Source organism: Ornithorhynchus anatinus, chromosome 11, assembly GCF_004115215.2.
Source record: "Ornithorhynchus anatinus isolate Pmale09 chromosome 11, mOrnAna1.pri.v4, whole genome shotgun sequence".
Lineage (NCBI taxonomy): Eukaryota > Metazoa > Chordata > Mammalia > Monotremata > Ornithorhynchidae > Ornithorhynchus > Ornithorhynchus anatinus.
In genome coordinates this window covers 2201695-2227188 of record NC_041738.1, presented here as the reverse complement: position 1 = coordinate 2227188, position 25494 = coordinate 2201695, and the positions used below count along the sequence as shown (strand labels likewise).

Here is a 25494-nt window from a genome sequence, read left to right as displayed (position 1 = left end):
TGCCTTGAAGTTGTATCTGTCGGGGCAAGGGGGTCGTGCGTGTGAAGCAGCCTGGCCTAGTGGAATGAGCACAGCCCTGGGAGTCCGAAGGACCTGGATTGTAATCCCGGCTCTGCCGTTTGTCTGCTGGGTGACTCTGGGCAAGTCATTTCACTTTCCTGTGCCTCAGTTACCTCATCTGTAAACTGGGGATTAAGACTGCGAGCCCCACAAGGGACACGGACTGTGTCCGACTTGATTAGTTTGTATCTACCCCAGCACTCAGTACAGTGACTGGCACATGTTAAGTGCTTAACAAATACCATAAAAATGTGTGTGCGCTGGTAAGCATAAACATACATGTACGTACCCCAGGCGTGCTTGTTTGTGCATATACGTAAGTGTGCATATACACAAAGTGTGGCTGGTTGTGTTTCACAGGACTGTAGGTTGGGAAGAGATGGTACCTCCCTCCGTCTGCAGGTCATGAATTGGACGTGGCTTTTCAGAAGTGGGGATGGATTGCACTGAGTTATTCACATTCTCTCTGAGTCGAACAACACGCAGTATGAAACAGCTGGAGAGGATAGTTGGGAGGGCACTTGGGGGGATCCTGAACAGAATATTTCTGGGCGACCTCAGAAGCGGGTAGAGCACGGGTCTGAGAGTCAGAAGAACCTCCTCTGCCACTTGTCAGCTTTGTGACTTTGGGCAAGCCACTTAACTTCTCTGTACCTCACTCACCTCCTATGTAAAATGGGCATTAATACCCATTTAGGTCATGGGCCGTGTCCAACCTCTTTAGCTTAGTGCTCAGTACATTGCCTGGCACAAAGTAAATGCTTAACAAATACCATAAAAGCAAATAAAAATACAGCAGCAGGAGTAGGCCCTGTGCCCTCAGCATTTTCATTAGCGTGGCACTCTGACTGGATTGGGAGAGATTTTTTGCAAAAGCCAAGGGGTAAGGAAAGACAAATCCCTAAAACTGTCCTCTATATGGGAAAATGATGAATAAATCAATCAATGGCATTTATTGAGTGCTTACCATGTACAGAACACTGTACTAAATGATTGGGAGAGTACAACAGAATTAGCAGACGCATTCCCTGCCCTAAACCAACAAGGCATGCATACATATATTGTTCACACACTAACATACACACCCTTATAGAAACATTCCCACAGACTGTGAGCTGTGGGCAGGGATTGTCACTGTTCACTGTTGCATTGTACTTTCCCGAGCGCTTAATACAGTGCTCTGCACCCAGTAAGCACTCAGCGTGGCTTAGTGGAAAGATCCCGGGCTTGGGAGTCAGAGGTTGTGGGTTCTATTCCTGGCTCCGCCACCCATCAGCTGTGTGTCTTTGGGCAAGTCACTTCACTTCTCTGGGCCTCAGTTCCCTCATCTGTAAAATGGGGATGAAGAATGTGAGCCCCACATGGGAACACCTGATGACCTTGCATCTCCCCCGCTGCTTAGAACAGTGCTTGGCACATAGTAAGCGCTTAACAAATACCGTCATTATTATTATTATTCACGTCTCTGGGCCTCATTTCTCTCATCTGTAAAAAGAAGATGAAGACCTTGAGCCCTACGTGGGACCACCTGATGACCTTGTATCTCCCCTGGTGCTTAGAACAGTGCTTGGCACATAGTAAGTGCTTAACAAATACCGTCATTATTATTATTTAAAAATATGATTGAATGAATGAATACATGCACAGTTCTTCATTATTATTAATAAAAAATACGATTGAATGAATGACTGGATGGATGAATAATAATAATAATGTTGGCATTTGTTAAGCGCTCGCTTATTATGCACAGAGGACAGTTCTAAGCCCTGGGGGAGATCCAGGGTCATCAGATTGTCCCACGTGAGGCTCACAGTCTTCATCCCCATGTGCCAGATGAGGTCACTGAGGCCCAGAGAAGCAGCGTGGCTCAGTGGAAAGAGCCTGGGCCGCGGAGTCAGAGGTCATGGGTGCGACTCCCGGCTCTGCCACTTGTCAGCCGGGTGACTGTGGGCAAGTCACTTCACTTCTCTGGGCCTCAGTGACCTCATCTGTCAAATGGGGATTAACTGTGAGCCTCACGGGGGACAACCTAATGACCGTATATTTACCCCAGCGCTGAGAACAGTGCTCTGCACATAGGAAGCGCTTAACCAATACCAAAATGGTAAGTGGCAGAGTGGGGATTCGAACCTATGATCTCTGACTCCCAAGCCCGGGCTCTTTGCACTGAGCCACGCTGAACGAACGAACGAACGAACGAACGAACGAACGAACGAACGAACGAACGAACGAACGAACGAACGAACGAACGAATGAATGAATGAATGAATGAATGAATGAATGAATGAATGAATGAATGAATAGCTGCACAGTCCCCCCCGCCCCCAAACAGCGCATGGGCGGCTCGGGCTCCGCTAAGGAGGAGAGGGGGGTGGGGGCGGGGCCTCCTCTTCAGTCCCCGCCCCTTCCCTCCCCTCTCAGCCAATGGCTGGGCGGCGCGCGCCGGATGGGCGTGGCCAGGGCGCTCGCGACTCCGGCTTCCGGGGTGGGGCGAGCCGTCGGCGGCGCGCGCGTGCTTGGGGTGAGTTTTTTCCCGCGCTGAGGCGGGATGGGGGGGGGGCGGGGGAGAGGGGGAAGAAGGCCCCGGGCCTGAGGGGAGACCCCCGGCGCCATTTTGAAAAGCTGGGGCCCTGCCCAGACCCTTGTCTTAACAACCGTCAGGTGTGTCAGGCCCTCGCCCGGCACCATTCATTCGATAGGATTTATGGAGCGCTTACCATGCGCAGAGCACTGTGCTAAGCGCTTGGAATGGACAATTGGGCAACAGACACCAGCCCAGGACCGGCTCATGGTCTAATCAGGAAAGCCGCGCGGCCTTGTGGGTAGAACCGGGGCCTGCCAGTCAGGGGGACCTGGGTTCTAATCTGCGTTAATGAAGCAGCCTGGTTCAGTGGAAAGAGCCCGGGCTGGGGACTCAGAGGTCATGGGTTCGAATTCAGCTTTGCCACTTGGCAGCTGTGGGACTGTGGGCAAGTCACTTCTCTGGGCCTCAGTGACCTCATCTGTCCAATGGGGATTAACTGACAACCTGATGACCCTGTATCTCCCCCAGCACGTAGAACAGTGCTCTGCACGTAGTAAACGCTTAATAAATACCAACATCATTATTGTTATTAATCCCACCTCTGCCACGTGACTCCGGCCAACTCACTTCAGCGGGCCTCAGTTGCCTCATCTGGAAAATGGGGATTGAGACTGTTGAGCCCCTTGGGACAAGGTGTCCAACCTCAATAGCCTTTGTCAACCCCCGCACCCAGAATTCTACTTGACATGTAATAAAAGCATAGCAAGTACCATCATTATTATTATTGTTACCCAGCACTGTGCTAAGCGTTGGGGAAGACACCAGCTAAATCGAACACAGCCCCTGGCCCAGCCAAGTATTGATTCCCCCTTGAATAGATGAGAAAATAGGCCCAGAGACTCAATCAGTCGTATTTGTTGAGTGCTTATTGGGTGCAGAGCACTGCACTAAGCTCTTGGAAGAGTAAAAGGCAACAGAGTTGTAGACTTGTTCCCTACCCCTTCCCCTTAGAGAAGCAGCGTGGCTCAGTGGAAAGAGCCCGGGCTTGGGAGTCAGAGGTCATGGGTTCGAGTCCCGGCTCTGCCACCTGTCAGCTGTGTAACTGTGGGCAAGTCACTTCACTTCTCTGGGCCTCAGTGACCTCATCTGTAAAATGGGGATTGAGACTGTGAGCCTCATGTGGGGCCACCTGATGACCCTGTATCTCCCCCGGCGCTTAGAACAGTGCTCTGCACATAGTAAGCGCTTAACAAATACCAACGTTATTATCATTAAGCCATGGTGGTGTCCTGACTCCAGCCTTGTGCCCGTTCCTGTCCTGCCCCTCCATTTCCCAGGCCTGGCAGGGCAGAGTGCCTTCTCAAGTTAGACTTTGTGCTAGAGGTTGGGGACCACCTAGGGAGAGGGGGCCCTGAGTGTCCGGAGCCAGTCGGGCTGGGGGGGACAATAAGTGGTTTCCTCTGAGGGTGACAGTAACTACCCTTTCCTTGCTCCACAGTTATAGGGCAGCACCGTCCAGCCGACCCTGGAGCCATGTTTTCAGAGCAGGCGGCCCAGAGGGCCGGCACGCTGTTGGCTCCGCCGTCGACCAAGTCATCCACCTTTGCCCGCGAGCCCGTCACCACCTACACCAACTCCTCCCAGCCTTTCCGGCTGGGGGAGCGCAGCTTCAGCCGGCAGTATGCCCACATCTATGCCACCCGCCTCATCCACATGACACCCCTGTTGGTGAACCGGGCGCGGCAGCGCTGGGGTGAGTGCCCGCCCAGGATGACCCGCCTTGCGTGTCCGGAATCAGTTTCCTCCCCGGCAGGCGCATCACATCTCCTCGGCAATTCCGCTCGCCGGGGAGATGCCTAAGCCGTGGACCAAGTTTTACCTTGGCTGAACCTCGTTCGGTCCCTGCCTTCTCATTCTGAATGGGGAAGGGGGTGGGAGTAGGAGGTGGATCGCCCTGTAGAATGAGTGGGTTCCGAAGATCGAATTCGGATCTTTGCAGAAACTCCGGTCCGGTCGGAGAGGGAGGCGATCGATCAATCAGTGGCGTTTATTGAGCCCTTACTGTGTCCTGAGCACTCTAGTCAGCGCTTGAGTGAGTCCGATCCAACAGAGTTGGTAGACGTGTCCCTTGCCCATAATAATAATGTTGGTATTTGTTAAGCGCTTACTATGTGCAGAGCACTTTTCTAAGCGCTGGAGTAGATACAGGGTAGTCAGGTTGTCCCACGTGAGGCTCACAGTCTTCATCCCCATTTTACAGATGAGGTCACTGAGGCACAGAGAAGTTAAGTGACTTGCCCACAGGCACACAGCTGACAAGTGGCAGAGCCGGAATTAGAACCCACGACCTCTTTCCACTGAGCCACGCTGCTTCCTGTAAGTTCCATAAGGAAATTACAGTCTACAGACATTACTATGATTTATGGATGTGGACATAAGAGCTGTGGGAGAGAAGGTGGGGCGACTATCAAGTGCTCAAAGGGGACAGATCCAAGTGCAGAGATGACACAGAAGGGAGAGGGAGTGGGGGAGATAAGACACCAAGTGGGAAAGCACTAGATGTCTTTTCTAGACTGTAAATTCATTGTGGGCAGAGAATGTGTCTGTTTATTATGGTGGTGTACTCTCCTGAGCGCTTAGTACCGTGCTCTGCACACAGTAAGCGCTCAGTAAATACGATTGAATCAACTACCTGTTCCCACAGCTGGAAACAGGGGCGAGGGGGGCAATTGTCATCTTCAATCAATCAGTACTATTCATTCAGTGTTCACTGGGGGCAAAGCACAGTATTCATTTATTCATTCAGTAGTATTTATTGAGCGCTCACTATGTGCAGAACACTGTACTAAGCGCTTGGAATGTACAATTCGGCAACAGATAGAGACAATCCCTGCCCATTGACGGGTTTACAGTCTAATCGGGGGAGACAGACGGACAAAAACAAGACAACTTAATCACGATAAATAAAATCAAGGATTAGGTACGTGGAGAGGGTACAGTCGGGATGATAGATGTGGTCTTGTCCTCAGGGAGTTTACAGTCTAAAACGTCATCCTGAATATGTCTCCCCACTCATCAAAAACCTCCAAATGTTGCCCATTTTTTTCTGCAACACACAATGACTTCGGCCCGCCATTGGCTGTCTCCCTTCTATTTATCCACTCCTTTTCCCCGTTACATTCCAGTTCTTACTTTTAGTTTCCCTCAAGCAGCATGGCCCAGTGGATAAAGTACAGGCCTGGGAGTCAGAGAACCTGGATTCTAATCCTGGCTCCACCATTTGTCTGCCGTGTGACCTTGGACAAATCACTTAACTTCTCTGGGCCTCAGTACCCTCATCTGTAAAATGGGGATTAAGACTACGAACTCCACGTGAGACATGGATTGAGTCCAACCTGATTAGCTCCAATCTACCCCAACATGTAGTACAGTGCCTGGCACATAGTAAGTGCTGAGCAAATACCATGTTTAAAAAATGACCAGGGCAGCAGAGAGATGTATGGGTTGAACAGCTGACAGTGTTTATCAAGTGCTTACTATTTGCAGAGTGAGAGAATGGGAGGCATGGAGACTGGGAAAGAGATTTTGACAAACACCTGCCCAGATTGTTGGCTGTTTGGATGGAGACCAAGGGGTGGGTTCTGGAGATGTGGAGGCAAAACTGACAGAGGTTGAGCAGCAGATTAAGTACGGCATTTGCGAGAGGAGACCAGGATTATGCTGTGGTTGCGGGCTTCGGAGACAGAGTGGGGTGGTGTCACTTAGGTGGAGGAAAGGATGTGGGAGGGAAGATGAATTCAGTCGTTGACATAATGAGCTTGCCTTGTCGGCAGGCTGGCCATGTCTTGGACGCCGGAGGAAATACAAGATAGTGGAGATGAGAGGTCAGATTGTCAAGGTTAATAGTAATAATACTAGTGGTATTTGTTAAGAGCTTGCTATGTGCCAAGAACTCTTCTAAGCGCTGCGGTAGATACAAGGGAATCAGGTGGGACAGAGTCCCTGTCCCACTTGGGGCTCACAGTCTTAATCCCCATTTTACAGATGAGGTAACTGAGGCCCAGAGAAATGAAGTGACTTGCCCAAGATCACACAGCAGACGTGGCAGAGCCGGAATTAGAATCCGTGTTCTCTGACTCCCAGGCCCACGCTCCTTCCACTAAGCCATCCTGACCTGGGGGTCACCCTCATAGAGGTGGTAGTTGCAAGTGAAGGAGCGGATGGACTCCCCAAGGAAGTGAGCTAGAAGTCGAGGCAGAGGAAGAGCCGGACAAGAGACCCAGAAGGAGTGGCCAGAGAGGAGGAGAAGAACAAACAAGGGAAAACTGGGTCAGAGAAACCAAGGTTGAACTGTGTCTCTGGGAGAAGGAGGTGGTCCAAGCCAGCTGACAGGTCGAAGAGGGTTTGGGTAGAGTACAATTTTGGTTGGCGGGGTTTATGGTATTTGTTAAGTGCTTACTTTGTGCAAGGCATTGTTCCCAGTGCTGGCTAGATACAGTGTCATTCATATGTTTTTATTGAGTGCTAACTGTGTGTAGAGCACTGTACTAAGCACTTGGGGGAATACAATATAACAATAAGCAGACATTCCCTGCCCACAGTGAGCTCACAGTCTAGAGAGGAAGACACACCGATATAAATAAATTACAGATATGTACATAAGTGCTGTGGGGCTGGGAGGGGTGATGAATAAAGGAAGCAATTCAGGGCAGCGCAGAAGGGAGTGGGAAAAGAGGAAAGGAGAGCTTAGTCAAGGAAGGTCTTTTGGAGGAGATGTGCCTTCAGTAAGGCTTTGAATGCGTGGGGGAGTCTGTCGGATTTGAGGAGGGAGGGTGTTCCTGGCCAAAGGGAGGATGTGGGTGAAGGGTCGGAGGTGAGATAGAGGAGATGGGGGTACAGTGAGAAGATTAGCTTTAGAGGAACGAAGTATGTGGGCAGAGTTGTAGTAGGAGAGTAGCGGGGCAAGGTGTTTGAGTGCTTTAAAGCCGATGGAAAGGTGTTTCAGTTTCTGTTTTTATGCTGAGATGGATGGTCAACCCTTGGAGTTCCTAGAGGAATGGGGAAATGAGTCCCCAAGTTAATCAGCTTGGGCTGTCCCACATGGAGCCAAGAATCTTAATCCCCATTTTACAGGTGAGGTAACTGAGGCTCTGAGAAGTGAAGCGACTTACCCAAGATCACACAGCAGACAAGAGGCAGAGCCAGAATTAAAACCCAGGCCCTTCTGACTCTCAGGCCCGCAGTCTATCCACTAGGCCACGCTGCTTCCCAGAGTTGGTAGAGTTGGTTGGATAAGGCAAGGAACTAGTGTCGTCGGTGACCTGGGAGAGAGATGTCTTAGTGGCATGAAGGGAGCGGAAGCTGGACTGTAGGGGGCCAAGGAAGGAGTTGGAGGAGAGGAGGTAGAGGCAGCCGGGCGATGTAGCCCGTTCCAGGAGCTTAGACAACTAGGAACAGGGAGTCTGGTCCTTCCTCTCCGGGGCATAGCATTCCTCGGTGCTGCTAGAGGGCTCCAGAGGCTGCGGTTTCTCTATTCCTTCCCCTTCTAATAATAATAATAATGTTGGTATTTGTTAAGCGCTTACTATGTGCCGAGCACTGTTCTAAGCGCTGGGGTAGACATAGGGGAATCAGGTTGTCCCACGTGGGGCTCACAGTCTTAATCCCCATTTTACAGATGAGGGAACTGAGGCACGGAGAAGTTAAGTGACTTGCCCACAGTCACACAGCCGACAAGTGGCAGAGCTGGGATTCGAACTCATGAGCCCTGACTCCAAAGCCCGTGCTCTTTCCACTGAGCCACGCTGCTTCTGCTGCCCCAAACAGCCCTGGGCCAGGTCCTTTCCTCCAAAACTCAACCTGGGCATAGTTGCCTTCCCCCTCACCCCCACCTTCCCCACCCCACCCCTTCTTCTCTTCCCCTGCTATGGGGTGACCAGTCATCTGGTTTTCAACTGGCCGATCACTGCCTGGCTCCAAGTCAATATTGGACACCCTCAGTCGAGGTGTTTTTATTTTTAGCATCCGCCCTCCCTTTGCCGTGGTTTGGACCCTGTGCCAGGCTTGCTCTGGGCCTGAGAGGGGCAGATGGGAGGGTCAGAGTCCCCCGGGGCAAACATTCCCGCCTCGAGCAGACTACCACAGAATGGTGCCCCGATGTCATCGCCGTGCTGCCGGAGTAGCGTGTGTGAGGTCCCAGCACCTCAGGGGCCGGTTTGTTGAGGAAGCGGTCTCCGTTTCCCCCCGGACCTCGAGCGTTGACCTGTCTATTGTCCCCATAGGCAGCGGCGTGAACGTGAGGAAGCTGTGCGAGCTGCAGCCGGGGGAGGAGTGCTGCGTGGTGGGGACCCTCTACAAGGCCATGCAGCTGCAGCCGTCCATCCTGCGGGAGATCAGCGAGGAGGTAGGGGCCCCACCCGAGCTGCCCACCCTCTGGCAAGGCAGGGGCGGAGACTTGCAGAGCCTGGCTGCTTGGTGGCGGGGGTCTCCTCGGAAGCCCGTCCCCCCGTCCCCCCGTCCCTGCTTGTCCCCTGAAGCCCTCTCCCCGCTCCTGTCTTGTTCCAGCACAACCTGTTGCCCCAGCCTACCCGGACCAAGTACTTGCACCCGGACGACGAGCTGATCCTGGAGGATGAGCTGCAGCGCATCAAGCTGGAGGGCACCATCGATGTGTCTCGGCTGGTGACAGGTACCTGGACGAGCCGCCGGGAGGTGCCCACCGGGGTAGGGGTGGACAGCGGACTGGCCTCTCCTGCCAGTGTCTCTGAGCCGGGGTCCACTGGGATCCTGGCTCCGTTGACTTGGCGGAGGTTGGCGACTGCCCCCAGGGTGTGCTGGCCCTAGGGAGATAATCATAATGATTATTATGATGCTTGTTTAGCGCTTACTATGTGCCAAACTCTGTTCTAAGCTCCGGAGTAGATACAAGCTAATCAGGTTGGACACAGTCCCTGTCCCACAGGGGGATCTCAGTCTTAATTCCCATTTTACAGGTGAGGTAACTGAAGCCCAGAGAAGTGAAGGGACTTGCCCAAGATCACACAGCCGATAAGCAGGATTAGAACCCCAGTCCTTCTGACTCCCGGACCCTTGCTCTATCCTCTAAGCCATACTGCTTCTCACTGGGGAGTCAGTCGCGGGGTGGGGTCACCGGTGACTGGGTCTCCAATCTTCCTGACCTGATGCACCCCGCTCCCCTCTCCGCTCCCCAGGGACCGTTCTGGCCGTGCGGGGCTCGGTGAAGGATGACGGGAAGTTCCTGGTGGAGGAGCACTGCTTCGCGGACCTGCCACCCCAGAAGCCCCTGGCCCCCCCCGACACAGACAGGTGAGGGCCCGGGGGTCCGGCAGACCCGGTGGGCATCACCATCCCGGTTCTGGGCAGGAGACCCTGCCTCGCCCTGACTTGAGCTGCCGGAGGGAGGGAAGCAGGGAAGGAAGGAGCCCCTCCTATTCCCCTCCCACCGCCCCGCCTCCAGCAGGGCTGCTGCCTGGGCTGCCTGCCAAGGGCCCACCAGCATCCTGGTGCTCCTTGGCTGGCAGAGCCACGTCCGACCCAGGCACGGCTCAGTCTCAGTGGGCCTCCGGGCGTCTCGTCCTTGCAGGTTTGTGCTGCTGGTGTCCGGGCTGGGCCTGGGTGGGGGCGGCGGCGAGAGCCTGCTGGGCACCCAGCTGCTGGTGGATGTGGTGACCGGGCAGCTGGGGGACGAAGGGGAGCAGAGCTGTGCCGCCCACATCTCCCGCGTCATCCTCGCGGGCAACCTGCTCAGCCAGATCACCCAGAACCGAGACTCCATCACCAAGGTAACGGTGACGGGGGCCCCGGGTCCGCGGCTCGACCGGAGGGGGCTTTGGCTTCGGGGGACCTGAGGGGGCCTTCTTTCCCCCCAGGCCAAGTACCTGACGAAGAAGGCCCAGGCAGCCAGTGTGGAAGCCATCAAGATGCTGGATGAGATCCTGCTGCAGCTGAGTGTGAGGGTCCTTGGCGGGGGCCGGGGCCGGAGGCACCCCGTGAGGATGGTTGGGGGAGGGGCCTTGGATTCATGCTTCTGTCCCGCCCTCGCTAGGCCTCGGTGCCCGTGGACGTCATGCCAGGCGAGTTCGACCCAACCAACTTCACCCTGCCCCAGCAGCCGCTGCACCCGTGCATGTTCCCGCTGGCCAGTGCCTACTCCACCCTGCAGCTGGTCACCAACCCCTACCAGGCCACCATTGATGGAGTCAGGTAGCCCTGGCTCCCCCACCCCCCTCGGGCCCCGGGACCCAAGTCTGGGGAGCCGGGCGAGGTTGAAATGGGCGGTGGGGTAGGCGGGGACCCCTGCAGCAGGTTGGGTCGGCGGTCCAGGGAGCGGTACCCCCGCTGCACGCTGGGACCCAGCACGCCTTCTGCCTTACAGCTTCCTAGGGACGTCGGGTCAGAACGTGAGCGACATTTTCCGCTACAGCAGCATGGAGGACCACCTGGAGATCCTGGAGTGGACTCTGCGCGTCGGCCACATCAGCCCCACGGCCCCCGACACCCTCGGTAACGGCCCCCGTGGTCAGGGCAGGGGCGGGTGGGGACTCGTTCCCCTCTGGCGTCTCACAACGGCCCAGGCCAACAGCCCCAACTGAGCCCGGGGCCTCTCCGGGGGCAGACATCCTCCGGGCAGCAGGGGCACTCCGGGGCGGTCTGGAGCCTCTCGCTCCTGCCTTATCTGTGTTGTCACTACCCGTTGCCCCTCTTCCCAGGCTGCTACCCGTTCTACAAGTCAGATCCGTTCATCATCCCCACGTGCCCCCACGTCTATTTCTGCGGCAACACGCCCACCTTCCGCTGCAAGGAGGTCCAAGGTCAGTATCCCGCTCGGGCTGCCGCTGCAGGCAGGTTCAGGCTGTGGTCGGGGAAAAGGTGACCACACACACGCGCTCAAACATGCACACTCACCCACCCGGTGGGCTTGGTTTCCCTGCTTGGGCAGCCAGCCCCGAGCACCCACCCCTTCCCTGGGGGTGCTGGGGAATTGGAGGAGAGCAGCCCACGGGAGGGCTCTGAGGAAGTGAGCGTTGGCGGGTCAGAGGGGCTGGGACTGGCGGGGGCAGGGGCTGGGCTGGGTCCCTGCCTCGTTGTACCTGTTCCGGGCTGGACCGGGGCCAGGTGTCGGACCCTCCCAGATCCCCGCTGTGGTTTCTCCAGGCCCCGAGGGTCAGCGAGTGCTGCTGGTGGCTGTGCCCGACTTCAGCGCTACCCAGACCGCCTGCCTGGTGAACCTGCGCACTCTCGACTGCCAGCCCATCAGCTTCTCTGGCTTTGGGGCCGAGGACGATGACGCTCCGGGAGGAGCCCGGGACCCGGGGTCCTGAGCCGACCGCCGAGCGGAGCCCAGGGAGATGGGGGCACGGACCCGGGGCCCGAGGGTCGCTAGCACAGCGACGCAAGGTTTCGAGGACTTACAGCCGCTGGCGACGCTGCGAATAAAGATTGGAGGCACAGTCTGACCCGACTCACCCTTCTTAGCAGAGAAGGGAGCGCTGCCGCAGGTGCCAACTACCAGCATCTCCTCGCTCTGCCCTCCCGCCCTCCGTCGGCGTAGCCAGGTCCCCAGCTGCCCGTGGCCGTGGGCATGGCCACCAGCTCTTCCCTTTTTTCCCCTCCTCACCCCTTGAATCCACTCTGTGAGAAGGTGCAGGGGCTGGCTGGAGCTACTACTCGGGGAGGGGTCAGAGGTCATACAAAGGCTCTTTTTGGGTCAGAGAAACTTTGGATTTAGAACCGAACCGCCACTGCCCTCCTTCCCCCCAAGTCCTGCCCAGGAGCCCCCTTTCCTAACTACTGTAGGCGCAGAGGTGCCGGCCTTGTCGGCTTCTCGCCTCTCCGGTTTGAGCGTAAGCCCCCCGAGGCAAAACGGGGTCCGGAACAGAGGCTGCCACCAGAGCTTGGTTTATTGATCAGAATCGGCTGCGGGGGGGAGGGGGGAGGGAATGGCTCCCGCGGCCGGCGCGCTCTGGTCCCGCCTCCCCCGTCCGGGCTGGCCGGCTCGCGGGGGAACGGCCCGGGGTCAGCGGGGCCGGGCCTCGCCCCGCAGGGCGGCCAGCCGAGGGCCTCGGAGAGCCCGCGGGTCTCAATCACATTCATTCCGGTCGGGGGTGGTGACGGGGGCCGGCGGGGGCCGGCCGGGGGCGCGGGGTTCTGCAGGAGGAGCGGCCGGGGGCTGGTGCCTTCTGCTCGCTGGAGGCTGCGGCCCCAGGCCCCTAGCTGCGAGGGGGTTCGGGCGGTGGGCCACCGACCCTCAGAAGTCCCCAAAGTTCACGGTGTAGGTCTCGGCCGTGGTGAAGGGAGGCACGGTGCCCAGGGCCGGCTCCTCGCCCTCCGGCTCCTCGCCCTCGGGCTCCGGCTCCTCGCCCTCCGGCTCCGGCTCCTCGCCCTCCGGCTCCGGCTCAAACACCGTCCCCAGTTCAGTCACCACCTCGGTATAGGTCTCCGTCTCCCAGGTGGCCGCCGTGGGCGGGAGGAAGCTCCGGGGCTCCGGGGTGCTGGTGTGGAAGGTGAGGGGCGTGGGGGGGCTGGCCGTCCGGGGGCGCCGGGCTGGCGGTGGCGTTGAGGCGGCGCAGGCGCATCTGTTCGCGCAGGCGCAGGCGGTGGAGCATGCGGCGGCGCTGCAGGAAGCGCTGGCGGGGGGTCATGGGGCGCGAGGGGTCGATGCGGGGGATGGGCCGGTTGCCGTTCAGGGCCAGGATCTCGCGGATGCGCTTCCAGTTGGAGCGGGCCAGGATGAAGTTGCACTGGGTGGCCCCGATGTCGTAGTCCACGTTGCAGGTCTTGGAGCTGGGGGTGTAGCCCTCGGCCCGCGCCGACACCCGGTACTCTCCCGGGTTCAGGATGCGCCAGTAATCGCCGCCGCTGGCTGCGGGCGAGCAGAAGCCGAGGGGGAGAGTCTGGCCGCCACCGGGCCCCGCCCCTCCCTCCGCCTACCTCGCCCTGAGAGGTTCAGGGAGGGTGGCCAGCAGCGACCCCCGCCCAACCGCCCCACTTCCCACGGGTCCCGGGTGAGAGCTGTACCTGTCTTCACGCCGTGTTTGATGCCACTCACAGAAATGGTGGCATTGGCGATGGGGATCCCCTGCTCGTCCGACACGATCCCCTTAATGCCACGGTGCACCTGCCGCGAGCCCAGGAAGTTGGATCCCCCATCCCCAGCCCTCCGCCCTCCTACCCGCACCGCCCTGCTGCTTGCTGGTCTCGCCTCTAAGGGAGTTTGCCACCCCGCCCCGGCCCCAAAGAGACAAGGCACGATCAGTCAATCCATCTATGGTATTTACTGAGCGCTTCTCCGGTGCCCAGCCCCATACTCGGCGCTTGGGACTGGGCCCGACCTGATTAACTTGTATCTGCCCCGGCGCTTAGAACAGTGCTCAGCACATAGCACGCGCTTTCCAAATACCCTAATGAATCATTACACTCTACTAGAGTCGCTGCCGTCCCGGGGGGCCTCACCTGCTCCATGAAGGACAGCAGCGACTCCTTGTTGTTCTCCCACTCGCGGGCCAGCTCGCTCTCGTGAGGAAACTTGTCACAGCCCAGGTAGACGGAGAGCTCCAGGCAGTTGGTGTGCAGGTAGCTGAAGTCGTTCATGCCTGGGGGGCGGGGGATGTGAAGCGGGGAGACGGTCACCCCCACGGGGCCTCCGAGCACCCGACCCCGCCGCCGGCATCGAACGCCGGGCGGCAGCTGTCCTGTTTGCCCGTGGCAGGGGTGGGATTGAGGGAGATCTGAGAATCTTCGTAGGACACAGAGAAATGGAGAAGTGAATGGGTGAGCATCGGCGCTGGATCACAGAGGAACAGTCAGGGGTGTTGGATAGTCCATGCTGGGTCACCGAAGATAGACTCGGGGGTGTGGGATGGGCCATCCTGGGTGATGATGATGATGGTATTAAGTGCTTACTATGTATCAAGCACTGAAACATTGGGGTAGATAGATGTTGGACAAAGTCCCTGTTCCACATGGGGCTCGCAATCTTAATCCCCATTCAACAGATGAGGTCACTGAGGCACAGAGAAGTGAAGTGACCTGCTCAAGGTCACAGAGCAGACAAGTGGTGGAACTGGGATTAGAACCCAAGTCCTTCTGACCAGTGCTCTATCCACTTAGGTCACGCTGCTTCCCGTGCTGGGTCACCGGGAGAGAGTCAGGGATGTTAAATGGCCAAGGCTGGGTCACTTTGGGGAGGATCAGAAAGAGTGTGGGTTGTCGGGTAATCCGTCCCTAGCCAGGAGGGCCAATAGCCCGGGGTCCCCAAGTGCCCCGCTGCTGCTGGCGGAGACAGTCCAGGGATGGGGTCGCCGATGAGCCTACCTCAGGTGGGATCGGGCGGAAGGGGGAGGTGTGCCGAGCCCTCCCCCCCACCCCCCCAGCCATACTCACTGCCTGCTCTGGGGTGCCACTTGGCTCCATTGACGATGCCCATGCCGTTGGTGTGATCCTGGGCTTGGCAGCCCCCCCGGGAGGGTTCGGTCATGGTAAGGTGTGCGGAGGCGTAGGCGATGGCGAGCCAGCGGAAGATGGCGTGGTCGGGGGTCTCCTGGTCCTCGGAGGCCCCCTCGTCGTCGTCCTCTTCTCCCCGGGCGGCCGCCAGGGCCGCTGCCAAGAGCTGCTCCTGGCTGGGGGTGCGTGCCATGTCATAGGGGTAGGACACCAGCCGCTCCCCGCCGTGCAGGTTGGCCCCCAGCACGAAGGGGTTCTTGTCCATCCAGGCGATGATGGCGCGGACCTCCACGGCCACCTGGGGAGCGGAGGGTTGGGCCTAGTGCGGGGCAGGGGCCAAACCCCGTGGCCACCCCTCTCCCCCCAAATCCAGGGGCAGCCCTAGAAAGGCAGGCTCTGGGGCCCCCCGCTCAAAGGCAGCCACCTCTCCCTCCTGCCCCCCACCCGCCAAGGAAGGGGGCCAGGCCCCTCACCGTGGAGTCGTTGGCGAGGTAGTGGTCGGGGAGCGGCAAGTTGTTGTTGGGGACACGGTGGGGCACCCACTTCCTCTCCTCGGCTCCCCACAGCACCGTGTTGAGGTCGGGGAAGTTCTCGAACAGGTCATAGCCCTCCTCGCTCCACAACCCCAGGGCCCAGTTTCCAAACTCCGAACCCTGCAAGGAGGCGGGCCCCCGCTCAGCCCGGAGCTGCGGCTCCGTCCTCCGGAGCTCCCTCTTCCCCCCCGACCCCCGGTGCTCCCAGCCCCCTTTCCCCCCTAATCTCCCAGAGCCCGCACCATCTGGCTGGCGATCTCGTAGCCGTCGGGGTTGAGGGAGGGCACGAGGTGGATGCGGGTGTCGTGCACCAGGCTGCGCACTCGAGGGTTGCCGTCCCGGTACTCCCGGCACAGGTACTGCATCAGCAGCAGCAGCAGCTCCCGGCCCAGGGCCTCGTTGCCGTGGATCCCGGCCGTGTAGCGGAATTCGGGCTCCCCTGGGGTGGGCAGCCGTCGGCGGGGTCACGGGGGTGTTCCCCCCCTCGGGCCTCCTCTGGGAGCGGGTCTGGGGGGGAGTGGGCAGGGGATCTGCCTGGCCCTTCCGGGCTGCAGCACCCGCCCTTCTGGGCGGTCCCGGGGACCCCTACCCCCTGCACTCACCCAGCTCGTGGTCGCCGGGGTTGTCGGAGATCTCCATGGCGTACAGCTTCAGCCCCCGCGAGCTCTTGCCCAAGCTGTAGGTGCGGGTGATGGTGGGGCACTCCTCGTTCACCACCTTCATCAACTGGCAGCGGGCCCGGGAGAGGGGTTGGCAGGGTCACCCCCGCCTCTGCTCCCTGGACCTCTGCCCGCACCAGGTCCCTCTACCCCGACCCGGGGAATGAGCCCACTGGGGTGGGGGACGGGGGCGGTGGCCGGACAAGGGAGTCCGCTGGCTTGCTGGCCGGTGGGAAGTGATAGGGGAAGGGAAGGGGCGCACCTGCCGCATGTCCTTGTAGCTGTGGTGGCGAAAGTCCAGGCTGTCGGTGGCGAGGACCTCGTTCTGGCTGTAGTAGCTGTGGACGGCTGTGGGGAGGCGTGGCCTGAGGCCCCTAAGGTCCTCCACCCCGACCCCCGCAGCCTCGATCGGTCAATCGGTGGTATTTATTGAGCGCTTACTCTGTGCGGGGCATTGTGCTAAGCCCTTGGGAGGGTTGGTAGATGCTTTCCCTGCCCACGATGAGCTTACAGACTAGAGGGGGGGACAGACATTAATATAAACGGAAATGTACGGTAAGTCCTGAGGGGTGAATAAAGGGTGTAAAACTTAGTGCAAGGCAACTTAGAAGGGAGTGGGAGAAGAGGTAACAAGGGGTTAGTCAGGGAAGGCCTCTTGGAGGAGATAGGCTTTTAATAAGGCTTTGAAGGTGGGGAGAGTGGTCGTCTGTTGGATATAAAGAGGAAAGAAGCTCCAGGCCGGAGTCGGGATGCGGGCGAGGGGTCGGTGGTCAGGTCGAAGTACGGTGAGGAGGTTGGCGTTAGAGGAGCAGGGTGAGCGTGCTGGATTATAGTAGGAAATGAGGGAGGTAAGGTAAACCGGGGGTGTTTTAAAGGTCATTGAGAGCTCTAAAGCCGACAAGGAGTTTCTGTTCGACGCAGAGGTGAGTAGGCAACCACAGGAGGTTCCTGAGGAGGGGGAAGATGGGGACTGAACGGTTTAGAAAGACGATCCAGGCACGAGAGTGAAGTGTGGACTGGAGTGGGGAGAGATGGGAGGCAGGGAGGTCAGCAAGGAGGTCATGCAGTAAACGGGAAGCATGGGATAAGCGCTTGGATTAACGTGGTAGCAGCTGGATGGAGAGAGAAGGGCAGGTTTTTGTGACGTTGTTGAATACGTTGGGGTTGAACGAGAGAGATGAGTCGAGGACAACGCCAAGTTTCCGGGCTTGTGAGGCAGCGCCCGCACTGACCTGACAAGGGGCAGCCCAGCACCTCCAGGCGCAGGCACAGGCTGCCATTCCACGTGAGGGGGAACACACGGATGAAGCGGGCCACCACCGGCTCCGGGAACTCGCTCAGCACCGGCGTGTCCTTGTCCACGTTCCCGTGGAAGGTCTGTGGGGGGACGGGGATGTCAGGCGGGGGTCCGGCTCACAGATGGGATAGATGGACGGTCCCAACCGCCCCCCCGAGGGGCCGGGGCGGGGAACCACACCCACCATCTCCTCATAGCCATTGGTGTACATGACCCAGTTCTGGCTGTCGTTGCTGAAGCCCACGAAGAAGGTGGTGATGAAATCATCGCTGTGGGACAGAGGACAGTCTAGCTCCAAGGCGGTCTCCTCCCTCTTTTACATCACTACACTCCCCCCCCCCCCGCCCACCATACACGCACCTCCCAGTCCCATCCGTGCCTTCGGCTATCTCGAAGGGAAGCCCCACACCACCACCCGTCAGGGGTGGGTTTCCCCCAGGCCCCTTAATCTCTATTTCCACCTGGGAGGGCGCTTGGGCTGGCTGGCACCCCGCTCCCGCGTGACCAGGCACCTACTGGATCAGGGAATCGCGGCCCTGGGTGATGACGCCCGTGAACTTGGTGTTCCGCCTCGTGTCCACCTCGATCCACTGCACCTGGCTGTCATCCTCCGCGCACCAGGCCCCGTCGTAGTAATCGTCCTCATTGGGCCCGGCCTTTGGCGGTGGGGCGAGGGGCTCAGCCTCGGGGAGGGGCAGCCCGGGACCACCCACACCACCCATCCGGGGCCGGAGGTTGGGGGGAAGCCAGGTTACGACCTGGGGAGTCCCGGGGTGAAGGAGCGAGGGCAAGGTTAGCAGAAGGCAGGAGAGGGTCCCCGGGGGATGGGGCGGGAGGAGGCTGCCCCCCAGAGCCCACCTGCATGTTGAGCCGCCCACGCTGGGCCCCCAATCCGTGCCGCAGCATGGAGGAGGCACGGATCTGGTTGTCCTCGATGCGATGAGACTCCAGTCCGATGGGGGGGCACTCTGGTGGCGGGGGGCACCCCTCAGCTGCCAGCCCCGGGCCCCCACGACCCCCCTGGGCAAGGACATGATGAACCGCAGGTGCCCGGGAGACCACGGGTGCCCGGAACACCCCAGGGCCCTGGCCGCCCAGCTGATCACATGGGGCCAAACTCAACTCCTCCCCAAATATGAGGAGCTCCCCCGTCCCCTCAGGAGATACCTTCTCGCCCTTGGCAGGTTCCGTCTACCAGGACTACAGTCTGGGCCCGGCCCTCCCTCCAGCGTTCTGCCCCCTGCCCATCTCCTCCACACACACTCACCCACCTCTGCCACCATCACTCACTTTCTTTCTGCACAGGACCCCATTCTTCTTCCCATGGCTTCTTGGGTTTGCCTGCAGAAGAGTCAGAGCCCAGGGAAGGTGAAGGACTCTGGACTTGGACTGCCCCATGACCCAGCCCCCGGCCCCAAGCCCTCAGCCCCCCCAATCCCCAGCACCTTTCCGGTCTTTGCCCTTTTCCTCTGGCCACTTCTCTTCATCTGGCTCCTCCTTGCTGCTTCCCCCACTCTCCTTCTTGGGTTTCTCTGGGTGGGAGGAGAGTGAGGAGATGGGCCAGGGTCAGGTCCAGTCACGTTGGATCTCGGGTCTGGGGAGGCTGCGGCGGAGTTGGGGGGAAAGGGGCAGAGCGAGGGGGAGCGGGGGCAAAATGGGGCTCACTCACTCAGCCTCTCCTTCTCCTCGTCCGGCTCCAGCTCTCTGTCCGGCTTCCTAGGCTTGGTGGGTCGGATATAGTAGTCCACTGGGGAGTGAGGAAGAAAGGGCTGAAGGGGCAGCTTGTGGCTCTTGGGGAGGGACGCTGGGGCCCGTGGACCAGCAGCCATCATCCCCACCCAGTGACCCAGTCCCAGGTCACCCATCCTGCCTTCAGCTTGCCCCAAACACCAGCACGGTGTGGGGATGGGGACGGAGGGAGGCACAGGAAGGGCTCGGGTCGGCACTCACGGTCCTCGTAGTTGGGAATCAGGTAGCCATCCTCGTAATCGGGGCCCGGATGAGGGGGCAGCGGGTGTGGAGGGTTCAGGGGCCTGTCTGGGGGGAATGTGGGGTCGGAACTGTGCTGGGACCAAATACACACCCGTCCCCAGGCCTCGGTTCTCCATCACCACTCGCTTTTGCCCCTTTCCTGTCTCCTTGCACCCTTAGCCCCAGGGGAGGGGCCACAGGTCCCCTACCTGGCTCGGAGGGCTCTGGGGGATGCCACTTCTCCTCCTCTGGCTCCGGGCGGGGTCGCTCAGTTTTCTTCCTGCTCGGTGGGGGCTTGGGTTTCTTCTGACGCCGCACGTACTCGACTGGGGGGAGGTGGGAATGGGGAGATTCTGGGTGGGAGCAGCCCCTGACAGAGGGCCCAGGAGAGACAAGTAACCCCAGGAGCAGAACTTAGGCTGCCAGAGGGGTTGGGGCTCAGGGAAGTGGTTGGGGGGGCAGCCTCCTCCCCGACTCCCCCCATCTGAAGTGGCAGGGTATCAGGACTCCCAGGTCCTGGCCCATTTCCCCTGGGCACTGTGTCGGGTTCCTCTCCCTGCTTGGGGGGAGTAACGGTGGAGGGGGCAGGGGCAGCCGCACTTACAGTCCTCATAGTCTTCCCTCTCAATCTGGTCGTTGTAATCCAAGGTAGGAGGCTCCGTCTCCTCCTCCCGCTCTGCGGAGGGAACCAGGTCACTCCTTGCTCTCGTACCTCCAATTCCAGGCATCACAGCCCAGACCCAGGCTCTCTGGCTCGACCCTCCCTGCTCTCGACCCTGAGACTGACTCCCCACTCCACCCAGCCCAGACCCAGAGATTCTTTCTCCCTGTGCCTGGCCCAGCTTGGACCTGGAGACTCTGGCTGGGCCCTCCCTACTCCTGGCCCAGCCCCGAGACTCCGACTCCCTGCACCTGGCTCAGCCTGGACCCAGAGACCGTGGGTTCCTGCTCTCCACCCAGCCTGACCCCAAGACTCGGGCTTCCTACTTCAGCCCAGCCCCGAGACTCTGGCTCCTTGCTTTCCGCCCGGTCCGATCCCGAGACTCTGGCTCCCTGTGCCAGGCCCAGCCCGGATCTGGAGAGTCTGGCTCCCTGCCCTCCCCCCAGCCTGACCCCAAAACGCTGGTCTCCCAGCTTAGCCTGGCCTCGACACTCGGGTTACGGACACCTCTCCCCCAGTTCCCTGACCCATCCAGGAGACTCTAGCTAGGACCATCCATCCCTCTATCCCTGGGGGCTGGCCACAGAATGGGTACTCAACATCCCCAAGATGGTCCAGAGCCCTGGGTAGGGGTTCTCGCCACTCTCAGGATCTTAGCCTCTATGCTCTTACCTCCTTCCCTGTCCTCATCGGGCCTGAGGTCCCCCCGCTGGGCGTCTTCTCCCTCCTCCCACCGCCGTCGTCCCGGGTAGGGGGCAGGGGGTGGGGGCAGGGGACTCTCCAAGTCCTCCTCCGGTGGGGGCTGTGGAGGAGGTCTTTTCCCAGCCGGGGGCTTCTTGGTGGCTTTGGGAGCCTTCTCCTTCGGCTTCTTGGTGGCCTTGGGCCGTTTCTCCTTGGGTCTCTTCGTGGGCTTGGGGGGCTTCTCCTTCCCCTTCTTGGGAGGCTTGGCGGTGCTCTCCAGAGGCTTCTTGGTGGCTTTGGGTGGCTTCTCCTTCTTCCCCTTCTTTGCCTTGTCCCGGGCCTTGTCCGGAGTCCCTGGCGGGGATGAGGGAGCGGGATGGAGTCCGGTCCAGCCCAGCAGGGCCCGGCCCACCGGGAGGCTCACACAGGAACACAAAGGCTGCGGCCACCAGGAGGCAGCACCAGACCCCTCCACGGTGAGCAGGCAGTTGGCAGGGTCGCTGGGGCTCCCTTTGGGGCACTTCACGGGCCCAACTGCCCCACACCCCCACCTCCCATCCCCGCCTGTGAAGCCCACACCCTCCCATCCGCAGCGACAACCCCCACCCACCCACCTCCCACCCCTGGCACGGAGATCACCAGAGAGATGCTGACACAGAACGGGGGCAGGCCCTGGGGTAGGGCGATGGCGTGGGGAGGGAGTAAGTGCCCGGGCACATGGTCGAGGTTTCCCTTTTCTAAGCTCTGAAGACTGGGTGGGCACGCTGCCCTCTGCCAGACCCTACTACCAGTCGTGAGTGCTGCTAGGGGCAAAGCCCGATCCCCCCCCCAGCTGTCCGGGCCCGGCTCCCCAGTCTCCCTCGTGCCGGGAATCTGACGAGACCCGGCAGCTTCCAGAGACTGTGGGGATGCAAATGGGGTCTCTCCGACCAGTTACCTCCTTGAAGCTGCTCCGCCACCTTTCTGCCCAGCCTCGTGGCCGCCACCGGCCTGTGGCCTCCAGAGTGCGACCAGCTGGGGCTCCGAAGGCCCGTTGCCCCTACCCGTACTGATCCAGGCCCATCCCTGGGCAGTGTTCCCTATCCACGGGACCCCGGTCCACTGGACTTGGGAGTGGGTGTAGCCTTTGGTAGCTCCCTGGGCCCAGTGCCCCAGCCTTAGGGAACAAGTCAGCCCTGGAGGGGTGCAGGGTACCCGCAATCAGGGGGCTCCGTATCGTGGGGGGAAGTGGGGCATCGTGACCTCCAAGCTGCCAATACCCGAAGTTGTTTTCCCATGGTCCCGGGAGAGCCACAAGGTAGCGAGGGCCGAGAAACAGGCTGGACACGGCCCAGGAAACTCCATCCAGGAAAATAGCAGCTAATCCTGGTTGCTTAAGAAAAATAACCAGAAACCCAGACAGCCGCCGGCGAGCCGCTGGAACACGGGGACCAGAGGGTGGCGAGGTGGGGGCGGCCCTGCGGGCAGCGAGAGCTGATGTGCCCCTGGGCTGCCCCTGGACATTTTGCCCAGCCCTGGAGCCCTGAGGCGTGAGGGAGGGAGCCCAGGAAAGAGCCCAGAGAGCCCAAAATAGTAATAATTGAGGTATTTGTTAAGCACTGACTATGTGCCAAGCACCGTACTAAGATCTGGGGTCTGCACAAGATGATCGGGTCAGACACAGCCTATGCCCCGCATTGGACTCCCCATCTCAGTGGGAGGGAAAAAGCAGGTATTTAATCCTCAGGGCCTTCTGTACTTCTGAGGCACAGAGAAATTACATTGAAACCGTATGGCTTAAGAGAGAGAGCATGGGTCTGGGAGTCAGAAGGACCTGGGTTCTAATCCTGGCTCTACCTCATGTCTGCTGGGTGACCTTGGGCAAGTCACTTAACTTCTCTCTTGCCTCAGTTACCTTATCTGTAAAATGGGGATCAAGAGTGTGAGCCCTATGCGCAACAGGGACCGTGTCCATCAGGATTAACTTGGATCCACCCCACTACTTAGAACAGTGCTTGGCGCATAGTAAGCGCTTAACGAGTACCATAATTATTATTATTATTATGAAGTAATCTGACCAAGGGCTCACAACAGGCCAGTGGCAGAAGTGGGATAAGAACCCAAATCCCCTGACTCGGAGGTCCACGCTCTTTCCACTAGACCATGCTGTTTCCCTAAAATGGGAGGAATGAAGCTAGGGAGGTTGAGTAAAGCCACAGATTGGAGGAAACAGACTGAGGAGAGGAACAGAAAGGAGGGGTTTCTCATGCCCAACGCCAGGCCAATCTGGGGAGAAGGGTTACTTTGGAGGAGATAAGAAGCTGGTGAAGGGTAGGGTGGCAAGTGGCTCAGGAAAAGCCAGCTTTCCCCCTCAACTTTCTGGACAGGACTTCCACTGTCAGATACTCCAAGTCTCCAACCAGCCTTGACCCGGAGTGCGTCCGAACGGGGTCGAAAGGGCTCGAGCTGGGCCTTTTCTATCCGTTAGCACTTCGAAGCCAGCTGCGACAGTGATCGCAAGAGACAGTGTGACCTCGGGGAATGAACCCTGACCTGAAAGTCAGAGGACCCGGATTCTAATCCCGCCTCCACCATTTGCCTGCTGTGTGATTTAGTCATGTCTCTTCACTTATCTGGGCCTCAGTTTCCTCATCTGGAAAATGGGGATTCAATACCTGTTCTCCCTTTCTCCTAGACTGCGAGCGCCATATGGAACGAGGACTACCTCCAATCTGCTTATCTCGCATCTACCCCAGCATTTAGTACAGGGCTTTGCACAGAGTAAGTGCTCAACAAATACCCCAATTATCATTACTACTAGGAGGGGCAGAGCAGGTGGTGGGCCCTGGAGTTCCAGGCAGGAGCAGGGGCACAGGTTGGGGATTTATTTATATTAGTGTCTGCCTCCCCGTCTAGACCGCCAGCTTGTTGCGGGCAGGGACTGGGTCTACCAACTCTGTCACACTGGACTCTCCCAAGTGCTTAGTACAGTGCCCTGCACACAGTAAGCGCTCAGTAAATACAGTGGGTTGATTGATCGATAGGGGCAGGAAGAGGAGCAGGGACAGGGGTCTCTCCCCACTCCCAGACCAAGGGAGCCCAAGGTCAGAGAGCAGTCGGGGGGTGGGCAGGGGATGGGCCTGGGGTTTGGATGGCAGAGTCACCCCTAGTCCTGGAGCTTTGCCCCAAAGGTCCCGTGCTGGGCAGAGGGATTGGGGTCGGGAGGACCCGTCGACCCCCCTTGTAGGGGGAGAAAAGGACCCCTGGAACAGCCTCGCTCCACCACCCACCCCTGCCGGGGCAGCCCCGATCAGGGCATCTCGGTGGGGGCAGTTTCTCTTACCTTCACGGCCTTCCACCGCCTTCTCCTTCTTCTTGCCTCCGGTTTTCCCCTTCCCTTTCTTGGGGCCCGGCGGGGGCTCCGGGGGCTCCGGCTCCTTGCCTTTCCCCTCCTTCTCCCCCTCTTCCTCCTCCGGGCCGCCCTCCTTCCTGGGCTCCAGCTCCTGGAGGAAGCCCTGCAGGAACTCCTCGATCTCGTCGTCGGTCAGCACGGTCTGGGGTCGGCCCCCGGGGCACAGGGCGAGCAGTGCCAGGAGGCAGCCCAGCAGGGGCAGAGACAGGGGCATGGGCAGGGGCAGGGCGGGCGCCCTCGGTTGGAGCCCCATGGCCCCCGGGGGCTGGGAGTGGGCTACGGCGGGGAGCCCAGGCGGGATGGCGAGGGCTCGGGGCTCTGACTCGCCCACCGACAGGCTCCTGCTTCGACTAGGGGTGAACGGTGCCCTCTTGCCCCATGCCCGGTGTGGCCCGGGGCTTAGACGGGGCGGGGGGGCAGGGGTGAGACTGCTGGGAGGACGGGGGCCGGCTCTCCGGGTGCCCTGACCTGCCCTCCGGGCCCCTCTGGCCGTGCCCCCCCGAGATGCCAAGGAGCCGCTCCGTCGCGGGGCAGAGCAGCGGTCCTGGCCGGCTCGGGCAGAGCTCGGGCTGCCGGAGGAGGAGGAGGAGGAGCCGGAGAAGGAGGAGAAGGAGGAGGAGGAGGCTGCGATGGGGAAACCAGCTCAGCCCAAGAATGTCCGCGGGGGGAGGGGGCCGCGGGGGTTGGGCCCGTTAATGCGGAGCAGACGGCGACGGGCCGAGGCCCTGAAAGCGCTGGGCCAGGCACTCTACTAAACGCTGGGGTGGATAAAAAGCAAATCGGGCTTTGGGGACACGTGGGCCCCAATCCCCATTTCACAGAGGAGGGAACTGAGGCCCAGAGAAGTGAAGTGACCTGCCCAAGTTCCTCCATCCAGCGGACAAGTGGCAGAGCCGCAGTTAGAATCCGGGTCCCTCTGCCTCCCAGGCTCGTGCTAATAATAGTAATGATGATGATACTTGTTAAGCACATAGTAAGTGCTCAAAAAATACTATTGAATGAATGAAGCGCTTAGTATGTGCCAAGCACCGTCTTAAGCGCTGGAGGAGATTACAAGGTAATCAGGTTGTCCCACGTCTTCATCCCCATTTTACAGATGAGGTCAGTGAGGCCCAGAGAAGTGAAGTGACTCACCCACAGTCGCACAGCTGCTAAGTGGCAGAGCCGGGATTGGAACCCACGTCCTCTGACTCCCAAGCCCGGGCTCTGTCCACCGAACCACGCTAGAATCTGCTGCCTCCGCCCTGAGCAGAGT

The 25494-nt window shown here is 59.5% G+C and overlaps 2 protein-coding genes across 2 annotated transcripts; one reads left to right on the top strand and one right to left on the bottom strand.

The window, feature by feature from the left end:
* Positions 1-2509: 2509 nt before the first annotated feature.
* On the top strand, positions 2510-12060 carry POLD2 (DNA polymerase delta 2, accessory subunit). Its single transcript, XM_029075345.2, has 11 exons — positions 2510-2581; positions 4083-4337; positions 8866-8987; positions 9149-9272; positions 9796-9910; positions 10188-10386; positions 10474-10554; positions 10650-10807; positions 10980-11107; positions 11314-11415; positions 11759-12060. The coding sequence occupies exons 2-11, from the start codon at positions 4118-4120 to the stop codon at positions 11923-11925; spliced, it is 1416 nt and encodes a 471-aa protein (XP_028931178.1). The 5' UTR covers positions 2510-2581; positions 4083-4117; the 3' UTR covers positions 11926-12060.
* Positions 12061-12486: 426 nt separating this feature from the next.
* AEBP1 (AE binding protein 1) lies at positions 12487-25048 on the bottom strand. Its single transcript, XM_029075344.2, is given in 21 exon segments — positions 12487-13137; positions 13139-13466; positions 13622-13721; positions 14057-14196; positions 14987-15344; positions 15520-15699; positions 15822-16018; positions 16182-16305; positions 16501-16586; positions 17471-17615; positions 17720-17804; positions 18052-18191; positions 18394-18503; positions 18826-18876; positions 18981-19067; positions 19205-19282; positions 19486-19572; positions 19716-19832; positions 20111-20182; positions 20840-21202; positions 24171-25048. Coding segments are annotated over 21 exon segments (3456 nt in total). The 5' UTR covers positions 24493-25048; the 3' UTR covers positions 12487-12851.
* Between the last annotated feature and the right edge of the window lie 446 nt (positions 25049-25494).

What these genes read in the sequence shown, in the direction of transcription:
- POLD2 (XM_029075345.2), top strand. Translation starts at nt 4,118, where the DNA reads ATGTTTTCAGAGCAGGCGGCCCAGAGGGCCGGCACGCTGTTGGCTCCG. An exon ending in TGTGTCTCGGCTGGTGACAG is followed by an intron (nt 9,273 to 9,795) that starts GTACCTGGACGA and finishes TCCGCTCCCCAG; the next exon opens with GGACCGTTCTGGCCGTGCGG. An exon ending in GCCACCATTGATGGAGTCAG is followed by an intron (nt 10,808 to 10,979) that starts GTAGCCCTGGCT and finishes TCTGCCTTACAG; the next exon opens with CTTCCTAGGGACGTCGGGTC.